The 16,896-nt window shown below is 42.3% G+C and overlaps 1 protein-coding gene across 3 annotated transcripts in view; it reads right to left on the reverse strand.

Moving 5' to 3' along the window:
• The window catches only part of RCAN2 (regulator of calcineurin 2), a 355,550-nt gene that overhangs the window by 126,900 nt on the left and 211,754 nt on the right, over nt 1–16,896 (reverse strand). The window contains exon 1 of one of the 3 annotated variants that reach the window (XM_049893557.1): nt 5,570–10,676. The exons of the other annotated variants lie outside the window; for them this stretch is intronic. Coding sequence (XP_049749514.1) covers nt 5,570–5,656 — 87 coding nt within the window. The 5' untranslated portion in view covers nt 5,657–10,676. Of the gene's footprint in view, nt 1–5,569; nt 10,677–16,896 lie in introns of those variants that run through there. 3 annotated transcript variants of the gene reach the window in all.

Genomic DNA, 16,896 nt, shown 5'->3' on the forward strand with positions numbered 1-16,896 from the left:
AACACACCATAGGATGACACAGACTGAGTCAGTAACAATGCGCTATTGTATTCAAAAGAAAACAATATACACAAAACAGTATAGCATTTTTCTCAGCATGACTTATCATGTGTCCAGAAAGATTAAGAGATTTGGCCAAGGTCACATGGATTGGGGGATACTGGGAAATTCTCAAAAGTGAAGGAGAGAAAGTAGGACTTCCGAGCAACCTTAAAAAGACTGAGGCCCTTCAAAGTGGAAAGATGAGGCCTATAGCAATCTTAAGATTCTAAGCATATAAAAAATTATGCTAAGAACAAATCTCTGCTTATGTTTCTCTCTCTTCCAGGAGAGCCAACAGTTTTAAAATGTAACATGAGGCAATTAAGTTAAGCATAACTGCATAATCTGAAAATGATCATCCTTTAAAAAAAATTAATTATGGAATGAGACAGTGTCAACCTCAGTAAGTCCTTAAATCAAAGAATGTTTGAAACAGGTTAAAAGTGGGCCTGGGTAAGATCAGATCAGATAAGATGGCCTCTCGTTGCACCTGCTGTTCCCTCTACCTGAGTGCTTTTCCTTCAGATCAGCACTGGCTCTCTCACTCATTTTACTGTAATCTCCGAATGACACTGAAACAATGACATTTAATAAACTGTCACCTCTCCAGAGATGTCTCCTCTGACATTCCATTCAAAAGTAGCCATTCCTCCCTCACAAACACCCCATCCCCTCTTCTCCTTCATTTTTTTCATAGCCCTTAACACTACCTGCAATTACAGTATACATGCATTTGTTTACTAGTTCATTGTCTGCCTCCCATGTTAGAAGGTGCACTCCATGGAAGCAAGGATTTTGTCTGTCTTGGCTGTCTCCCAGTGCCTAGAGCATTTCCTGGTAAGAGTCAAGGGTGCTACACATATTTTTTGAATGAGTGAACAAATCTCTCAGCCCCAAGGGTGTTTGGAACTTCTGTATTTCTTACAAAACTTACAGTTGGGAGTTTTGTGAGCCCTTGTCTCCTAGGATGCCCTAGTAGACAAGTATAAATCCCTAGGACTGAATCAGGAAGCCTCCTCACCAGAAAGGGTGTATCCACCCCTTCTTCCATAAAGAAAAGCCACCATTGCAGAGAAAGAACAGGTTCAGGTTGGAAGCCCCTGGAGGAGTCAGGGCACTCTGAAGCTCTAAGAAGGCAGCCCATGGTTGCCAACAGTGTGGATGCGTGTTCAGTGTGGCTCGAAATCAGATGGAGGAGCTGGAAGTGTGATCGTTGTTAGTTGCCTCTGAGTCAGCTCTGACTCATGGTAACCCCATGTATGATAGAAAGAAACATTGCTCAGTCCTGCTGCATCTTCATGGTCATTGGTATATTTGAGGCCATTGTTGTGGCTACTGTGTAGTACTTCCAACCTAGAGGGCACATCTCCCAGCACTATATTGGACAATATTCTGTTGTGATCCATAAGGTTTTCATTGGCTACTTACTGGAAGTAGATTCCCAGGCCATTCCTCCTTATATGGCTTACTCTGCAAGCTCCAGTAAAACCTGTCTACCATGAGTGACCCTGTTGGTATTTGAAATACAGGTGGCATAGCTTCCAGCATCACAGCAACATGCAAGCCACCACAGTATAACAAATTGGCAGATGGGTGGTGGTGGTGGGGAGATGTGGTTAAGTGGTCAAAAAGTACTGGGTAAGTCTCAAAATTTCTGCGAACTTATTGCTTCTACAACTGCATACATCAAGTCTCTGTTGGAGGGTATGGATCAAACTATTTAAGCAGAAGTTAACTTCTCTCTAGACAATTCTTGACTGACCTCACTTGTACCAACCCATGCCTGGAAGACAGGCCACTGGCTATCACCTGTGATTTAAAAAATTTAAAAATTAAACACAATTAAAAAAAACTATGCATGAGCTTCATTCAGACCAGCTAAGTTAGAAGTTCTGGGCATGGGGCCTGGACATTGTCAATATTTTTAAAAGATCTCCAGGGAATACCAACGTGCAGTCAGGTTTAAGCACCACTGGACTAAAGCAAAATATAAATTTCACTACCAATCTCTGGATCCCTTTGATTTTTCAAAGGGTCTAGCTCCTGGTGGAGGGGTAAGGCTATTTTCAGAAACATGAGAAGACTACTGGAGAAAACCAATACTGCACATTCACACACACACACACACACACACAAATTCCATAATTCATCATACCACTTTTCTTCTATGGAGGGCTTCGAATTTCTTCATCTTTCTGAGCACTATTATGCCATAAAGCAGATAGTCAAGTTGACAACACTATCAATGGAATTTCCTGGGAAAAACAAATATGGCAGAATTCCATTTGCCTGATTTTCTACTCTTTTGGAACTATTGCTCTAGCAGTTTTGGCAAAATTTAGAATATTGGAGACTGAAGGGCTCCATGCAACCAACTGATATCCACCACTAAGAACGAGGCTTCCTAAATTAAATAAAACACTGGATTTTCATATACTACCCTCCACCCTCGACCCTCCGTCTCCCACCCCACCACCACCACTTAAACTACTGCATTTGCTGGGGGTTCCTGCTTTTTGCATCTCTCTGGTGTGGCTGCTTTTCCATGGGTCTGAATGTAGAAACCAGTTGCCATCAAGTGCAGCCACCACCTGTCTGTCTGTGGAGACTTGCATGTTGTTATGATGCTGAATAGGTTTCAGCGAAGCTTCCAGTCTAAGACGGATGAATAAGAGAGGCTTGGCGATCTACTTCCAAATATCAGTCAAAACCCTATGATCACAACCGTCTGATCCACAGCCAATCACGGGGATGGCACAGGACTGCACAGTATTTCATTCCATTGTGCGTGGGGCCACCATGAGTCGAGGGCTGAGTCAACACAGCTAACAACAACAACACATGTAGAAAGGGAGGGTTAGTGAAAAACAAACAAGCCTAACGTCAACCTAGTCCTTGTCAGGACAGTAAATGTTGAAGATTTCAAAGGAAGGAACTCCTGGCTCCACTGTGCATCTCTTATTTTTTAACTAATTAAGAAGAAGGCTATCCTTAGGGAAATTCTGTCTGCTACCCAAAATTTCACATTTGAACCTCTCTTCATGACAATAAGCAACACTCACTTTTAAAGAAGAAGCATATAGATTTTCTCAGTCTATCTTTTCGAACTGCCTTAATTTGTTCTTTTTTTCCCCTCTCACAAAGTAGATCTTTACTTGAAAGTATTGTAATTGTTTTACATTACATGTTCTACATGTCTCACTCGAAAGGCCATGTTTCTAGGTTGTGTGTGTGTGTGTGTCAGGGGATGGGTAGAAAGGAAAAACACTTGTGGTGGCCTGGACTGTCACTGTAAACTCATCTGGGGTTAGGACATTCTAACAAACTGGCAAAAGTAACCTATCACCTTCAGAGGCTGTTCAAAGAGATGAAAATGACAATGGTGACAGCTAAAATTTATTGAGCACTGAATATGTCAGGCACTGTGCTAATTATTTTACAAGTCTAATTTTCTTTAATCCTTCTCCTGAACTAATAAGGTAGGAATTATTATCATCCCCATTTGACAGATGAGAAAACTAAGGCACAGAAAGATTAGGTACCTTGCTCAAAAGAAACAAATTCATCCTTGTGACTTAGAGCCATTAGCAATAAAGACATGCAACACATATTTCTGGTGGGAGTCTTCCCAGAAAACCCCACAAACTTCTGATGAACATTCATAATTTGGCCCTTACCTACCTCCTTCCCCTTTTCCCCTCAGATTTCCTACAGAGAACCTACTGCAGTCAGATCCAATGACTGACTGGACTCTGCAAAATGGTATGCCTTCCCATCTTCATGGCTTTGTTTGTGTCATCCCCACCTCCCTCAATGCCTTCCCTCTTTGTTTCAAGTTCAAGTACCACATCCTCCATGAAGCTATCTCAACCACTCCAGTACAACCAGCTGTGAGAACCCTGTTTCCCCTTAATTCCACAAAACATGTACTGTCAGCAAGTAGTTATTTTTATGTCTCCGTCAGAGACACATGTCATAGGGGTATGTTTTAAACTCCTAAAGAACATTATATTTTCCTGCATGAGCACGGCCCTTAGTAAGTATTTTCACACTATCATTCCTCGGACCAAAAAAGTTTAAAATATCTTATGACCTTCCCAGGGCAAGAGCGTAAACAAAAAACAACTGTTGAGAACAGAAGGGAGCTGTGAAATTTCGGTTGACTTAACACTTAATTCTGCTCCAGTGGTGGCTGGAAGATGTCCTTCTACCAGATGTACACACTGGATTTTAAACTGGCTTTAAATGGCGTGGCTTTGAAGACTGCTCTGCCTTTTGGAATGCTTACGGCTCTACATGCACGTTTCAAGTTCTGGATGCAGCCAGAAACAGCATCAAACTGTTATTTTCATTTTCTAAACCTTGACTTGACAGGTGGTGGCCACTTCTACAGCACCGGCCTAAGAATTGATAACCACGGGGCTACAAATTTAAAATACGCAGGAAAAACAAACCAGATTCTTGAATCTCTTGCAAAAGAGTGTTCAAACCGCAATCTTGAACGACCAAGTCCCCTGCTAGTAACACCTAAATCGGCCCGTGAGGCTCCAGAGTGTCCCCTGCACACCCAACGATAAAGGATTCGGGGTCTTCCTTTAAATAAAGACTAAGGCCCAGATGAAAAATGATTACATGATGCAATTTCCCTTTTCTCCTTCCCATCACACCAGGAATAACTGTCCTTTGTGTGTGTGTGTGTGAAATGTTTAAGTAAGAAGCGTCTGCTAGTTCTTAGATTAAATATCAGAGGCGAAATCAAATTCCCATTTTCCAAACATAGAATCTCTTTCATAATATAAAGCCAAATGGAAAAAGCAAAGACAATGAATAGCATCAGAGGATAATTACCCATGACAATTAAACAATTGCTGCAGACAATCAGAGAGGACTGGTATGGAATACTAAATCTTAAGATGCAAAATTTATTTATGCCTGAACTTTCCTTATGGACAACTGCTCAAGAAAAATGACTTGCTTTCTGTGCCTGACAAAGAAAATTTAGGCAGCGGCTCTCCAATTTCCAGGAAGCTGGGAAGATTCAAATTGCCATCTGTAGAACAGCTTTTGTTCAGTGTGAAGACCACATCACAGCATATTTAGGTGACATGCCGTGAAAGGGTTATTACCCCATGGTCAGCGTGTCCCAGATGCGATGTTCATTACGTGCACTTTCTTAGTGTAATCATTGATTCCAAACCCCTCTCAACATTGAGCACGGGCAAATTCTCCTTATTGACAGAGATACAATACAAGAATACGAAAACATGTGTACTGTGAAAGGAATGACCAGGGATCACCTAACAGAAAAGACAAGAAACAACAGACAATGGTAGATCTTCTTGCATGGAAAAATAACGCCTCTTCTAACTTGTTCTAATTAATGTAGCCATGCACTCACCACATGCATGTCTAGCGCAGACCATAAGCTGAAAACTAAGAAACAAAGTCTGTTTCCCTTCAGCTAAAAAGGCTTTGCCGAGCAGCTCCAGTACCAGCAACAATGATAAATACGATTGCAGGTGCATACCTTAACCTCCTGATTGGTAAAAACCTCGACATCCACCACACAGGCAACCAGAGTGGAAACATCACAGTCCATGCTAGGGGCTGGCATTCCCCCTTCAGAATTTTCAATAAAGAGTTGGGCAGCCTCGGAGTTGTGAGTTCTGGGAAGAACCTCCAAGTGGGTATTGCCGCAGGCAGGCCCGGCGCTGCTGTGTTTCTGAGGATTGGCCGCAGGCTCGGGCACCTGGAGCCTGCTCCCACTGCACGCAGCCCGCCGCGTCTGAGGCAGCTCAGCGGAGTAACGAACGGCCTGGCTCTCTCATGGCAATGACATCACCACCAAGACTGACACAAGCTGAAGCTATTTTTTTTTCCCCCAAGCCTTTTATCTCCAGGCAGTGCAGTGGAGCAAATTGAACATGATTATGTGCTAAATCTGAACTCAGACTAAATCAATTCAGGCAGCGTTAGCTAGGAACTGAGTCATAGCTGTTGTTTCAGCTCAGTGCTTATGTTTGCAAAAAGCATGGGGCTGGGGGGGGGGCGGGGAACCTGACACCAAAGACTGTGCTTTGTGTGTGTGTGTTGGGGGTAGGGGGTTAATTCTGCAGTTGAACCTCCTGAGGTTAAGGTTTGACAATTTTCTGCCTCTAAGATTAACAGAAGTTGAGGCATTTTGCAAACTGCTTGGCTTCTTTTAACTGACCTATGCCACTCAAAGCAGCCACATATCACACATGTCCTGGGCATCCTAACGTATCCTGGGCTCCGGCTGAATAGAAATCCGTTCTTGGAGCCACTAAAGAGCTGGTCGTCAGTCATTTAGGCAGGCTGGTAAGAGGAGATAATTAGAGGTTTGTGAAATTCTATTTGAAGCACATAAGTAGAGACCAGTAACTCTAAAAGCACCCTTCTAAGCTCGGGATTTCAGGCTGTGTCCAAGGTCATTCAAGCCCTGGGCTTCAAGCTGGTTCTAAATGGTTCAGTCGTCACCTATGGAAACAAGGCACGACTGTGAACCGGTTCTAAGAGGTTCAGTCATGGTCAGTGGAAACAAGGGCAGCGTACTGGTTACATAGCAACCAAATCTCTTGCTTGTCGGTTTTTGACTCAAGTGGGAAACAGGCAGCGGTGCCCCACTCAAATATGGTGTGACTTTCCATAGTCCTGCCAGTAATCCAGTCTCCTGACTCAGGAAGCTTTCAGGAGCCTGATACGGGAGATTGGATTATTGTCAGGACTGTGGAGAGCGACACACATTCAAAACAACGTGGTCGGCGGCCATTTCTGAGTGGGGCACTGCTGCTTGTTTCCTACTTGGGTCAAAAGCTGGCACATAAGAGATTTGGTTCTACGCGGTGTGTACGCTGCCCTTGTTTTTGTCAGCCGTGACTGAACCAGTTTGAAGCCCTGTCCAAACCAAAAGCAGTTTGTGGAAAGGAGTTATGGCAAACATCTCACATGGGGACAGATGGATGGCAGAGTCTAATGTGCAAATGCACTGATGTGGGTCATTGTCAGAGCCTCCAGGCTGTATTTCACCTGAGACTTTGAGCATGTCCTTTGCTTCTTCAGCCTCCTTTCCCGATTGTGACCCCTGAAGGGCAGGGCTGTCGATAATTCACCTTTATATCCTCAACCTTTAGCAGTGTGCCTCCTGGCACAAGTACACAATATTTGCTGAGTGAATGAATCAACCCAACAGGAATAGCCTTTTTATCACAGTAGGAGTGAGCAAAGGAAAAATATCAGATGGGTTTTTATTAGTTATAAAAGTCCCAACAGCACTCACTAACATTCTGGCAGGATCTATTCCTGGTAGAAAGTGAGGTTGTATTTTCTGTGGCCATTGGAACATCATGATTTTTAACAGACAGATGCCTTTCTAACACATGATTGGACAAAGCGTTCCAATTTTATATGCAGATGAGAAAGGTGATTATTTCAGAAGTTTATGGGTTGTCCTCATTGGACAGGCTACATTTGATCCCACTGGTTTCCTTCAATGAAGCATAATCTATGCTAAGTGCAATCAGCCCACAACTACAGATATTTAGACTGATAAAATTCTGTATGTGTGTTCATATGGTGCTTACCATGTTGTCCAGGGTACTATATATAGGTAATATGGTGTCTATATGTAGATCCATAATTCAACTAATACTTACTAAGGGATATGCAAAGCTCTCTACCAGATGCTCTTAAGGATAAACTGATGAATAAAAAACAGTCACTATCCTAAGGGAGCCTAAGGGAGGAGATAAGACATGGAGACCATCATTTACACAATGAGGCAGTGGCGACATTGTCTGAGGAGGGGCAGACAGCATTCGGTGGGAGCACCGTAGAAAGAGCAATGGATGCTGAAAGGAGCTGTGGCAGATGAGCATCAAGGAGGAGGAGAACTCTGCTCTGACCCTGAAACAAAGATAAGACTTTAGCAGATGGAGAAAGGTTAAGGGAAGGCCTCCAGGGAGGGAAAACACTTAGAAAGGCCCAAAAGAAAGAAATAATAGGGTATGTTGAGGCAAGGCACATTGAGGGCTTATATCTGACTGGGTCCTAGAGTAGACGAGGCAGTGGGAACAGCTGATGCAAAGGCTTCAGGGCCCCTTAGTGTCAGGCAAAGTTTTTGAGAACGGAAATGGGGTCTATACCCATTGCCATCGAGTCCATTCTGACTCATAGACCCTACGGTACAGGGTAGAACTGCCCCATAATTTCCAAGGTTGTAAATCTTTACCAAAGCAGACTGCCATATCTTTCTCCTGCAGAGCAGCTGGTGGGTTCAAACTGTTAACCTTTTGGTTAGCAGCCAAGCATTCAACAACTGTGCCACCAGGGCTCCTTAAATGAGGTCTATATATACATGAAAAAACCAGTTGCCGCCAAGCTGACTTGGACTCATGGGTACCCCATGTGTATCATTGTAGTGCTGTGCTCCATGGAGTTTTCAGTGGTTGGTTTTTTGGAAGTAGACTGCCAGGACTTTCTTGTGACGAGCCTCTGACTCGGACTTCCAAACTTTCAGTTAGCAGCCAAGTGCATTAAGCATTTGCACCAACCAGGGACTCCTATACATACATATATCTGAAAACGTAAAGTATATACAAAGATGAATACAATTTTGAATACCATTGGCATCTATTCAAAGAAACAGCTACTTTTCCCATACGCCATGGCATATCCTGAAATTTACTCTTTAAGGTTTCATAGCAGTGACATGCTGATAAATATATAATAATCGGCTCTCTGAGAAGAAAAGCCCTAATGTGTAGTGTTTACTGATTTCTGTGGTATAAATACTCCCACCACGGCTGATTTCAAGCAACTGATGTGACGTCACTGAATGCAAAGTTGGGAGGAGATTCGCACAACTGGTTAGTTTGGGTGGCTCGGGCTGCCTGCAGCACATCCCTGTTTCATAGTCAAGAATGTTACACCATACTAGTGACAGTGCATCCACGAAGGTGAGTACAGCACATGTGTCCACAGCCGATCAAGCAGCAACACGGCAGCAGGAGCAACTCATTCTACTCTGCGCCCTGTTTACCTAGAATGCATTGCAAATTATTTGACACCTTCTGTTTAGGAAAGAGCTGTAGAGGATACAAGGTATTGCTTCAAGAAAAAGAGCCCTGCTTTGATGAGTCTTGGCGGGAAGATATTAGTTTATCCAGGAAGCAGAGGCCCACTCAAAACTGTAAAATACGTAGTTTGTTCAGATGGATCCTCAGTTTCCCCTTCAGCATTTGTTTCTGCCTTGGACATTCCTTCCTGCTACTCATGCAACCAATAACTTTATGCTCTCCCCTCTTTTAAAATATCTTTTCAAGGACATAGTTCTCAACGCATTTATAATAGCATTAAATGACTGGTAACTCATAGTGTTACCCATCCCAGAGGAATCTGTATTTTAACAGGGCACACAACCTTATGTTGAATAAATAGTGTTCGTAGGGTTGAATTGTAGGCATTGGAAGCAGGTGGTTTGTGGGGTAAAGGAACTTTCGAGAGACCACGAAATAAAATTATTGGGTTTTTAATGGGCTGGCTCAATGAATCAGCTATACAGTAGTCATTGTCCTACAGATCAGAGTCTCCAGAGGGTTTGCCTGTTAAAACGGTGTTCTAGTTCTCTACAGAGAATGCACTTTTATATAGCAGGTGAATGGCTGGCAGTCTTGGTGGTGTCTGGGGTCTATAAGCACCCTTACTGTTGGTTAAAAAAAAGGTTACAAGGCCCTAAATGCCTTGGCCTTTGCCTATTCTCCAATCTCATCTCATACCATTTTCCCTTTTGCTCTCCATGTCTTAACTCCACTGGTCTTCTTGGTGCCTTTTCAAAATGCCAAGCTTTTTCTCACCTCAGGGTCTTTGCATTTGCTATTCCCTCTGTCTGAAAAAATCCACATCTCCTCATGGCTGGTTCCTTATCACCCAACTCTCACCTCAAATATCACCTTTGAAAGGCCTTCACTCATTGCCCAACATGAAATACGTGCGCACACGTGCACGCGTGCATACACACGTGCGCACACACACACGTGCGCACACACACAGTCAACACCACTATCCCAGAATCTTCATTTCAATATTCTTCATAGCACTTTTCACTAGCTTAATTACCCTGTTCATTTGTTTCTTTGTTTATTGCTTGTCTCCCCAACTAAAATTTCATCTCCGTGAAAGCAGAGATTTTTTTCCTGTCCTGTTCCCTACTATATTCCCAGGAGCTAGAACAGTGCCTGACACTTAAGAGGTACTTTACTTATTTATTTTTCTTTTTTTTTTTTATTGTACTTTAGATGAAGGTTTACAGAACTAGCTTCTCATTAAACAGTTGGTACACATATTGTTTTATGACATTTGTTAACAAACCCACATGTCAACATTCTCCCTTCTCGATCTTAGATTTCCTATTACCAGCTTTCCTGTCCCCTTCTGCCTTCTAGTCTTTGCTCCTGGGCTGGTGTGCCCCTTTAGTCTTGGTTTGTTTTATGGGCCTGTCTAATCTTTGGCTGAAGGGTGAACCTTGGGAGTGACTTCAGTACTGAGCTAAAAGGTTCGGGGGCCACACTCTCAGGATTTCTTCAGTCTCTATTAGGCCAGTAAGTGTGGTCTTTTTTTTTTTTTTTTTTTAAGTCAATGAGGTCAAGTTGGTTGATTGTTGTAATTAGATCTTCCGTGTCTCTGTTGAGCTTCTTACTGGATGTCCTGTCCTTCTCCGAAAGTGGTGTGTTGAAGTCTCCTACTATAATTGTGGAGGTATCTATCTCGCTTTTCAGTTCTGTTAAAATTTGATTTATATATCTTGCAGCCCTGTCATTGGGTGCGTAAATATTTAATATGGTTATGTCTTCCTGATCAATTGTCCCTTTTATCATTATATAGTGTCCTTCTTTATCCTTTGTGGTGGATTTAAGTCTAAAGTCTATTTTGTCAGAAATTAATATTGCTACTCCTCTTCTTTTTTGCTTATTGTTTGCTTGATATACTTTTTTCGATCCTTTGAGTTTTAGTTTGTTTGTGTCTCTATGTCTAAGGTGTGTCTCTTGTAGGCAGCATATAGATGGATCGTGTTTCTTTATCCAGTCTGTGACTCTCTGTCTCTTTATTGGTGCATTTAGTCCATTTACATTCAGGGTAATTATAGATAAATAAGTTTTTAGTGCTGTCATTTTGATGCCTTTTTATGTGTGTTGTTGACAATTTCATTTTTCCACATACTTTTTTGTGCTGAGGCGTTTTTCTTAGTAAATTGTGAGATCCTCACTTTCATAGTGTTTGACTTTATGTTAGTTGAGTCGTTACGTTTTTCTTGGTTTTTGTCTTGAGTTATAGAGTTGTTATACCTTTTTGTGGTTACCTCATTATATACCCCTATTTTTCTAAGTAAAAACCTAACTTGTATTGTTCTATATCGCCTTGTATCACTCTCCATACGGCAGTTCAATGCCTCCTGTATTTAGTCCCTCTTTTTGATTATTGTGATCTTTTACCTATTGACTTCCATGATTCCCTGTTATGTGTATTTTTTTTTTTTAATTAATCTTAATTTGTTTGTTTTTGTGATTTCCCTATTTGAGTTGATATCAGGACGTTCTGTTTTGTGACCTTGTGTTGTGCTGATATCTGATATTATTGGTTCTCTGACCAAACAATATCCTTTAGTATTTCTTGTAGCTTTGGTTTGGTTTTTGCAAATTCTCTAAACTTGTGTTTGTCTGTAAATATCTTAATTTCGCCTTCATATTTCAGAGAGAGTTTTGCTGGATATATGATCCTTGGTTGGCAGTTTTTCTCCTTCAGTGTTCTGTATATGTGGTCCCATTCCCTTCTTGCCTGCATGGTTTCTGCTGAGTAGTCAGAACATATTCTTACTGATTCTCCCTTGAAGGAAACCTTTCTTTTCTCCCTGGCTGCTTTTAAAATTTTCTGTTTATCTTTGGTTTTGGTGAGTTTGATGATAATATGTCTTGGTGTTTTTCTTTTTGTATCAGTCTTAAATGGGGTTCGATGAGCATCTTGGATAGATATCCTTTCGTCTTTCATGATGTCAGGGAAGTTTTCTGTCAGAAGTTCTTCAACTATTTTCTCTGTGTTTTCTGTCCCCCCTCCCTGTTCTGGGACTCCAATCACCCGCAGGTTATCCTTCTTGATAGAGTCCCACATAATTCTTAGGGTTTCTTCATTTTTTTTAATTCTTTTATCTGATTTTTTTTCAGCTATGTTGGTGTTGATTCCCTGGTCCTCCAGATGTCCCAGTCTGCATTCTAATTGCTCGAGTCTGCTCCTCTGACTTCCTAGTGTGTTGTCTAATTCTGTTATTTTATTGTTAATCTTTTGGATTTCTACATGTTGTCTCTCTATGGATTCTTGCAACTTATTAATTTTTCCAGTATGTTCTTGAATAATCTTTTTGAGTTCTTCAACAGTTTTATCAGTGTGTTCCTTGGCTTTTTCTGCAGATATCCTAATTTCATTTGTGATATCATTAAGCATTCTGTAAATTAGTTTTTTATATTCTGTATCTGATAATTCCAAAATTGTATCTTCATTTGGGAAAGATTTTGATTCTTTTGTTTGGGGGGTTGGAGAAGCTGTCACGGTCTGCTTCTTTAAGTGGTTTGATATGGATTGTTGTCTCCGAGCCATCACTGGGAAACTAGTTTTTCCAGAAAATCCGCTGCGTGCAGTCCAAATCCCTGCGGGACGGTTCCCCGGCTCGGATGCTGCTCTTTCTGCTCCAAGATCAGTCACTGCCTCCCGGGGACTTCTCCTAACGGCTGCGTCCCACGCCGCCCGTGGAACCGGCTAGTCCCCCTCCCGGGGTTAGTTCAGGGGGGTGGAGCAGGTCTCTGTGCTTGTGCCGTACCTGACTGGTACGCTGGCTCCAGGCTCTGGAAACAATCACTGCTTCCCCGTATTAGTTCGTTCTCCGTCTCTAAATCTGTGTTTGTTCAGGGTTCGTAGATTGTTATGTATGTGATCGATTCACTTGTTTTTCCGTGTCTTTGTTGTAAGAGGGATCCGAGGTAGCGTCTGCCTAGTCCGCCATCTTGGCTCCGCCTCCTTCCATCAAGTGTGGTCTTTTTTTGTGTTCAAATTTTGTTCTACATTTTTCTCCAACTCTATCTGGGACCCTCTATTGTGATCACTGTCAGAGCAGTCAGTGGTGGTAGCCGGGCACCGTTTAGTTGTGCCGTTCTCAGTCTGGTGGAGGCTGTGGTAGTTGTGGTTCATTAATCCTTTGGACTAATCTTTCCCTTGTGCCTTTAGTTTTCTTCATTCTCCCTTGCTCCTGAAGGGGTGAGACCAGTGGAGTATTTTAGATGGTCACTCAGAGGCTTTTAAGACCCCAGACGCTACTTACCAAAGTACAATGTAAAACATTTTATTTATAAACTATGTTATGCCAATTGAGCTAGATGTTCCCTGAGACCATGGTCCCCAAGCTCTCAGCCCAGCCCTCAGGGAGTTTGGATGTGTCTATGGAGTTTGCATGACCTTGTCTTGTACAAGTTGTGCTCGCTTGCCCAGTATTAAAAGGTACTTTAATATTTGAAGTATGAATGCATAAATGGCAAGTTGTTGTTGTTGCTGTTACCCACTGCACTTGAGTCAATTCTGACTCATAACGACCCTATAGAACAGAATGGAACTGCCCCATAGGGTTTCCAAGGCTATCATCTTTATGGAAACAGTCTACCACATCTTTCTCCCATGAAGCGGCTGGTAGGTTCAAACTGCCAACCTTTTGGTTAGCAGCCAAGTGTTTAACCACTGCTCCATTGCTGTCAAGTCAGTTCCAACCCACGGTGACCCATGTGCTCATAGTAGAACTGCTCCATAGGGTTTTCAAGGCTGTAATCTTTTGGAAGATCACCAGGCTTTTCTTCTGAGACAACTCTGGGAGGGTTCAAATGCCCAACCTTTCAGTTAATTGTCAAGCACTTATGTGTTTGCACCACCCAGGGATTCCAAAAGGCAGGTTGTTGTTGTTAAGTGCCGACAGATCAATTCCTACTCAGAGGTTGATCCATCTGCTGATCTAAGAGTGGGAAACGATGCCCTGTGTGGCATGAGAGCTCAGCGATCACCCTGATCCCTGACAGCTGAGCCCTGGCATAGCTCTGCTCGAGATCACCTTTCCTAGCCAAAACCAAAAAAAAAAAAACCAAACCCATTGCCATCAGGTTAATTCAAACTCATAGCTATCCTACAGGACAGAGAAGAACTGCCCCATAGAGTTTCCAAGGAGTGCCTGGTAGATTTGAACTGGCAACTTTTTGGTTAGCAGCTATAGCTCACTGTAGCTCTTAACCACTGTGACACTAGGGCCCCTTCCCAGCTGAAGTGACCAGAAAATCTTGAGATTCATCCAAACCACTGCTCTTCCAATGACTGACCACACTGGAAATGGGCATAGCATAACGCAAACCCCTTAGACAGTAGCCACTTCCCTTGCTTCTCAGGCCAGGCAATTCCCTTAGAGGATTGGCAGCCGAGCTCACACACTCCCCATCAAGTGGGCAGCAGTAGATGCGCATCTTCTAGTTCCAAACATGGCTGTGGATGCAGCAGCCAAGTCTGCTTTGGTAACGAGCATGGAGGTTTCCATTACAGCTCGAGTTGTCAAAGGCTTTGCGCCTTCTGCGTGGCTTTCTGGATCATTTACATTTGTTTTTGATGTTTATAATAGAAAATCTCAAGCATATTCAAAATTAGAACAAAATAAGGCATGTACCCACCACCAAGGTTCTAGAGTAATTAACTTGTGGCCAATCCTGCTTCCTCTCTGCAAGTGGTTCTCAAAGTTTGGCCCCTAGACCAACAGCATCAATATAAGCATCGCCTGGGAACTTGTTAGATAGGCAAGCCCTTGAGCACCACCTGGAGCCCTGGTGGCACAGTGGGTAAGCGTTCGGCTACTAACCAGAAGGTCGCAGTTCAAATCCACCAGCTGCTCCTTGGAGACCCTATGGGGCAGTTCTACTCTGTCCTACACGGTTGCTATGAATTGGAATTGACTCAACGGCAAAGGGTTGAGTCCCAACTAAGACCTGAATCAAAAACTGGAGGTGGGGCACACTATCTGTAGTTTAACAACCCCTCCAGGTGACGCTGATGCAAGCTAAAGTCTGAGAAACACTGCTCTAGGTCCCGCCACCGCCACATTCACTCCAGATTATTCTGAAGCACACGCCTGACATCAAATCATTTCATATGTAAGTATTTCCACTGCTGTTGTTGTTAGTTGCCAGTAGAATCAACTTCTCCTCAAATATTTCAGTAGGTAGCTCTAGAAGACACGAATTCCTCTTAAAATTGTAATGCCTAACATCACACATCCCAAAATGAAAAATTCCTTAATATCATCAAATATCCTGTCACTTCATTTTCTCAGCTGTCCTACAAACCGTCCCTTCCTTGCCCTCCTCCTCGCATCCTGTCCCTTCTCTTTCTTCTTTCCTTTTTGTTTTTAAGACTTTATTTAAATTGAGATTCAAACAAGGGCCATACATCGCGGGTAGTTAATATGTCTCTTACGTATCTTTTAATTGCAAGTTCTCCTCCAGCCCTTCTTTTTTTTCTTCCTTGCAGTTTGTTGTTGTTAATGATGATGAAACCATGTTATTGTCCTTTAGAATTTTCTTGAGTCTGGATTTTCTTGATGGACTCCACATAGTGTCATTTACCCTATCCCTCTGTTGACTGTAGGCCCTGCTTGTTGTCCTTGTCAGGTGCTGTCGAGTTGATTCTGACTCATAGAGACCCCATGTACAACAGAATGAAACACTGCTCGGTCTTGTGCTATACTCACAATCATTACTACATTTGAGCCCACTGTTGCAGACCCTGTGTCAATCCACCTCTTTGAGGGTCTTTCCTCTTTTTCACTGACCCTCTACTTTACCACGCATGATATCCTCCTCCAGGGACTGATCTCTCCTGACAACATGTCCAAAACAAGCAAGACGATATCTCACTATCCTTGCTTCTTAGGAGCATTCTGGCTGTACTTCTTCCAAGACAGATTTTTTCATTCTTCTAGCAGTCCATGGAATATTCAATATTCTTCCTCAACACCATAATGCAAAGGCATCAAGTATTCTTTGATCTTCCTTATTCATTGTCCAGCTTTTGCAGGCCTAATGCTTGGGTCATATGAACACAAAAGCTGGACAATGAATAAGGAAGACCTAAGAAGAATTGACATCTTTGACATAAACAAGATACAAACCATAACTAAGAACACACAAACTCCAGAAGATAAGCTATATAACTGGGGTCTTCTAAAAACTAAACACTTATGCTCATCAAAAGACTTTACCAAAAGAGTGAAAAGAGAACCTACAGACTAGGAAAAAAAATTTGACTATGACAAATCTGACAAAGGTCTAATCTCTAAAATCTACAGGAAAATGCAATAACTATACAACAAAAAGACAAATAATCCAATTAAAAATGGGCAAAAGAAATGAATAGACACTTCACCAAAGAAGACATTCAAGCAGCCAACAGACATATGAGGAAATGCTTGTGATCACTAGCCATTAAAAAAAAAAAAAATTAGAGAAATGCAAATCAAAACCACAATGAGATGCCATCTCACTCTGGCATTACTGGCACAAATCAAAAAAACAGAAAATAACAAGTGTTGGAGAAGCTGCAGGGAAATTGGAACTCTTATGTGTTGCTGGTGGGAATGCAAAATGGTACCACCATTTTGGAAAACGATATGGCACTTCCTTAGAAAACCAGAAATAAAAATACCATACGATACCACAATTCCACTCCTAGGAATATATCCTAGAGAAATAAAAGAGCTGTCACACGAATAGA

Source organism: Elephas maximus, chromosome 1 (genome assembly GCF_024166365.1).
Source record: "Elephas maximus indicus isolate mEleMax1 chromosome 1, mEleMax1 primary haplotype, whole genome shotgun sequence".
In the NCBI taxonomy this organism is placed as follows: domain Eukaryota; kingdom Metazoa; phylum Chordata; class Mammalia; order Proboscidea; family Elephantidae; genus Elephas; species Elephas maximus.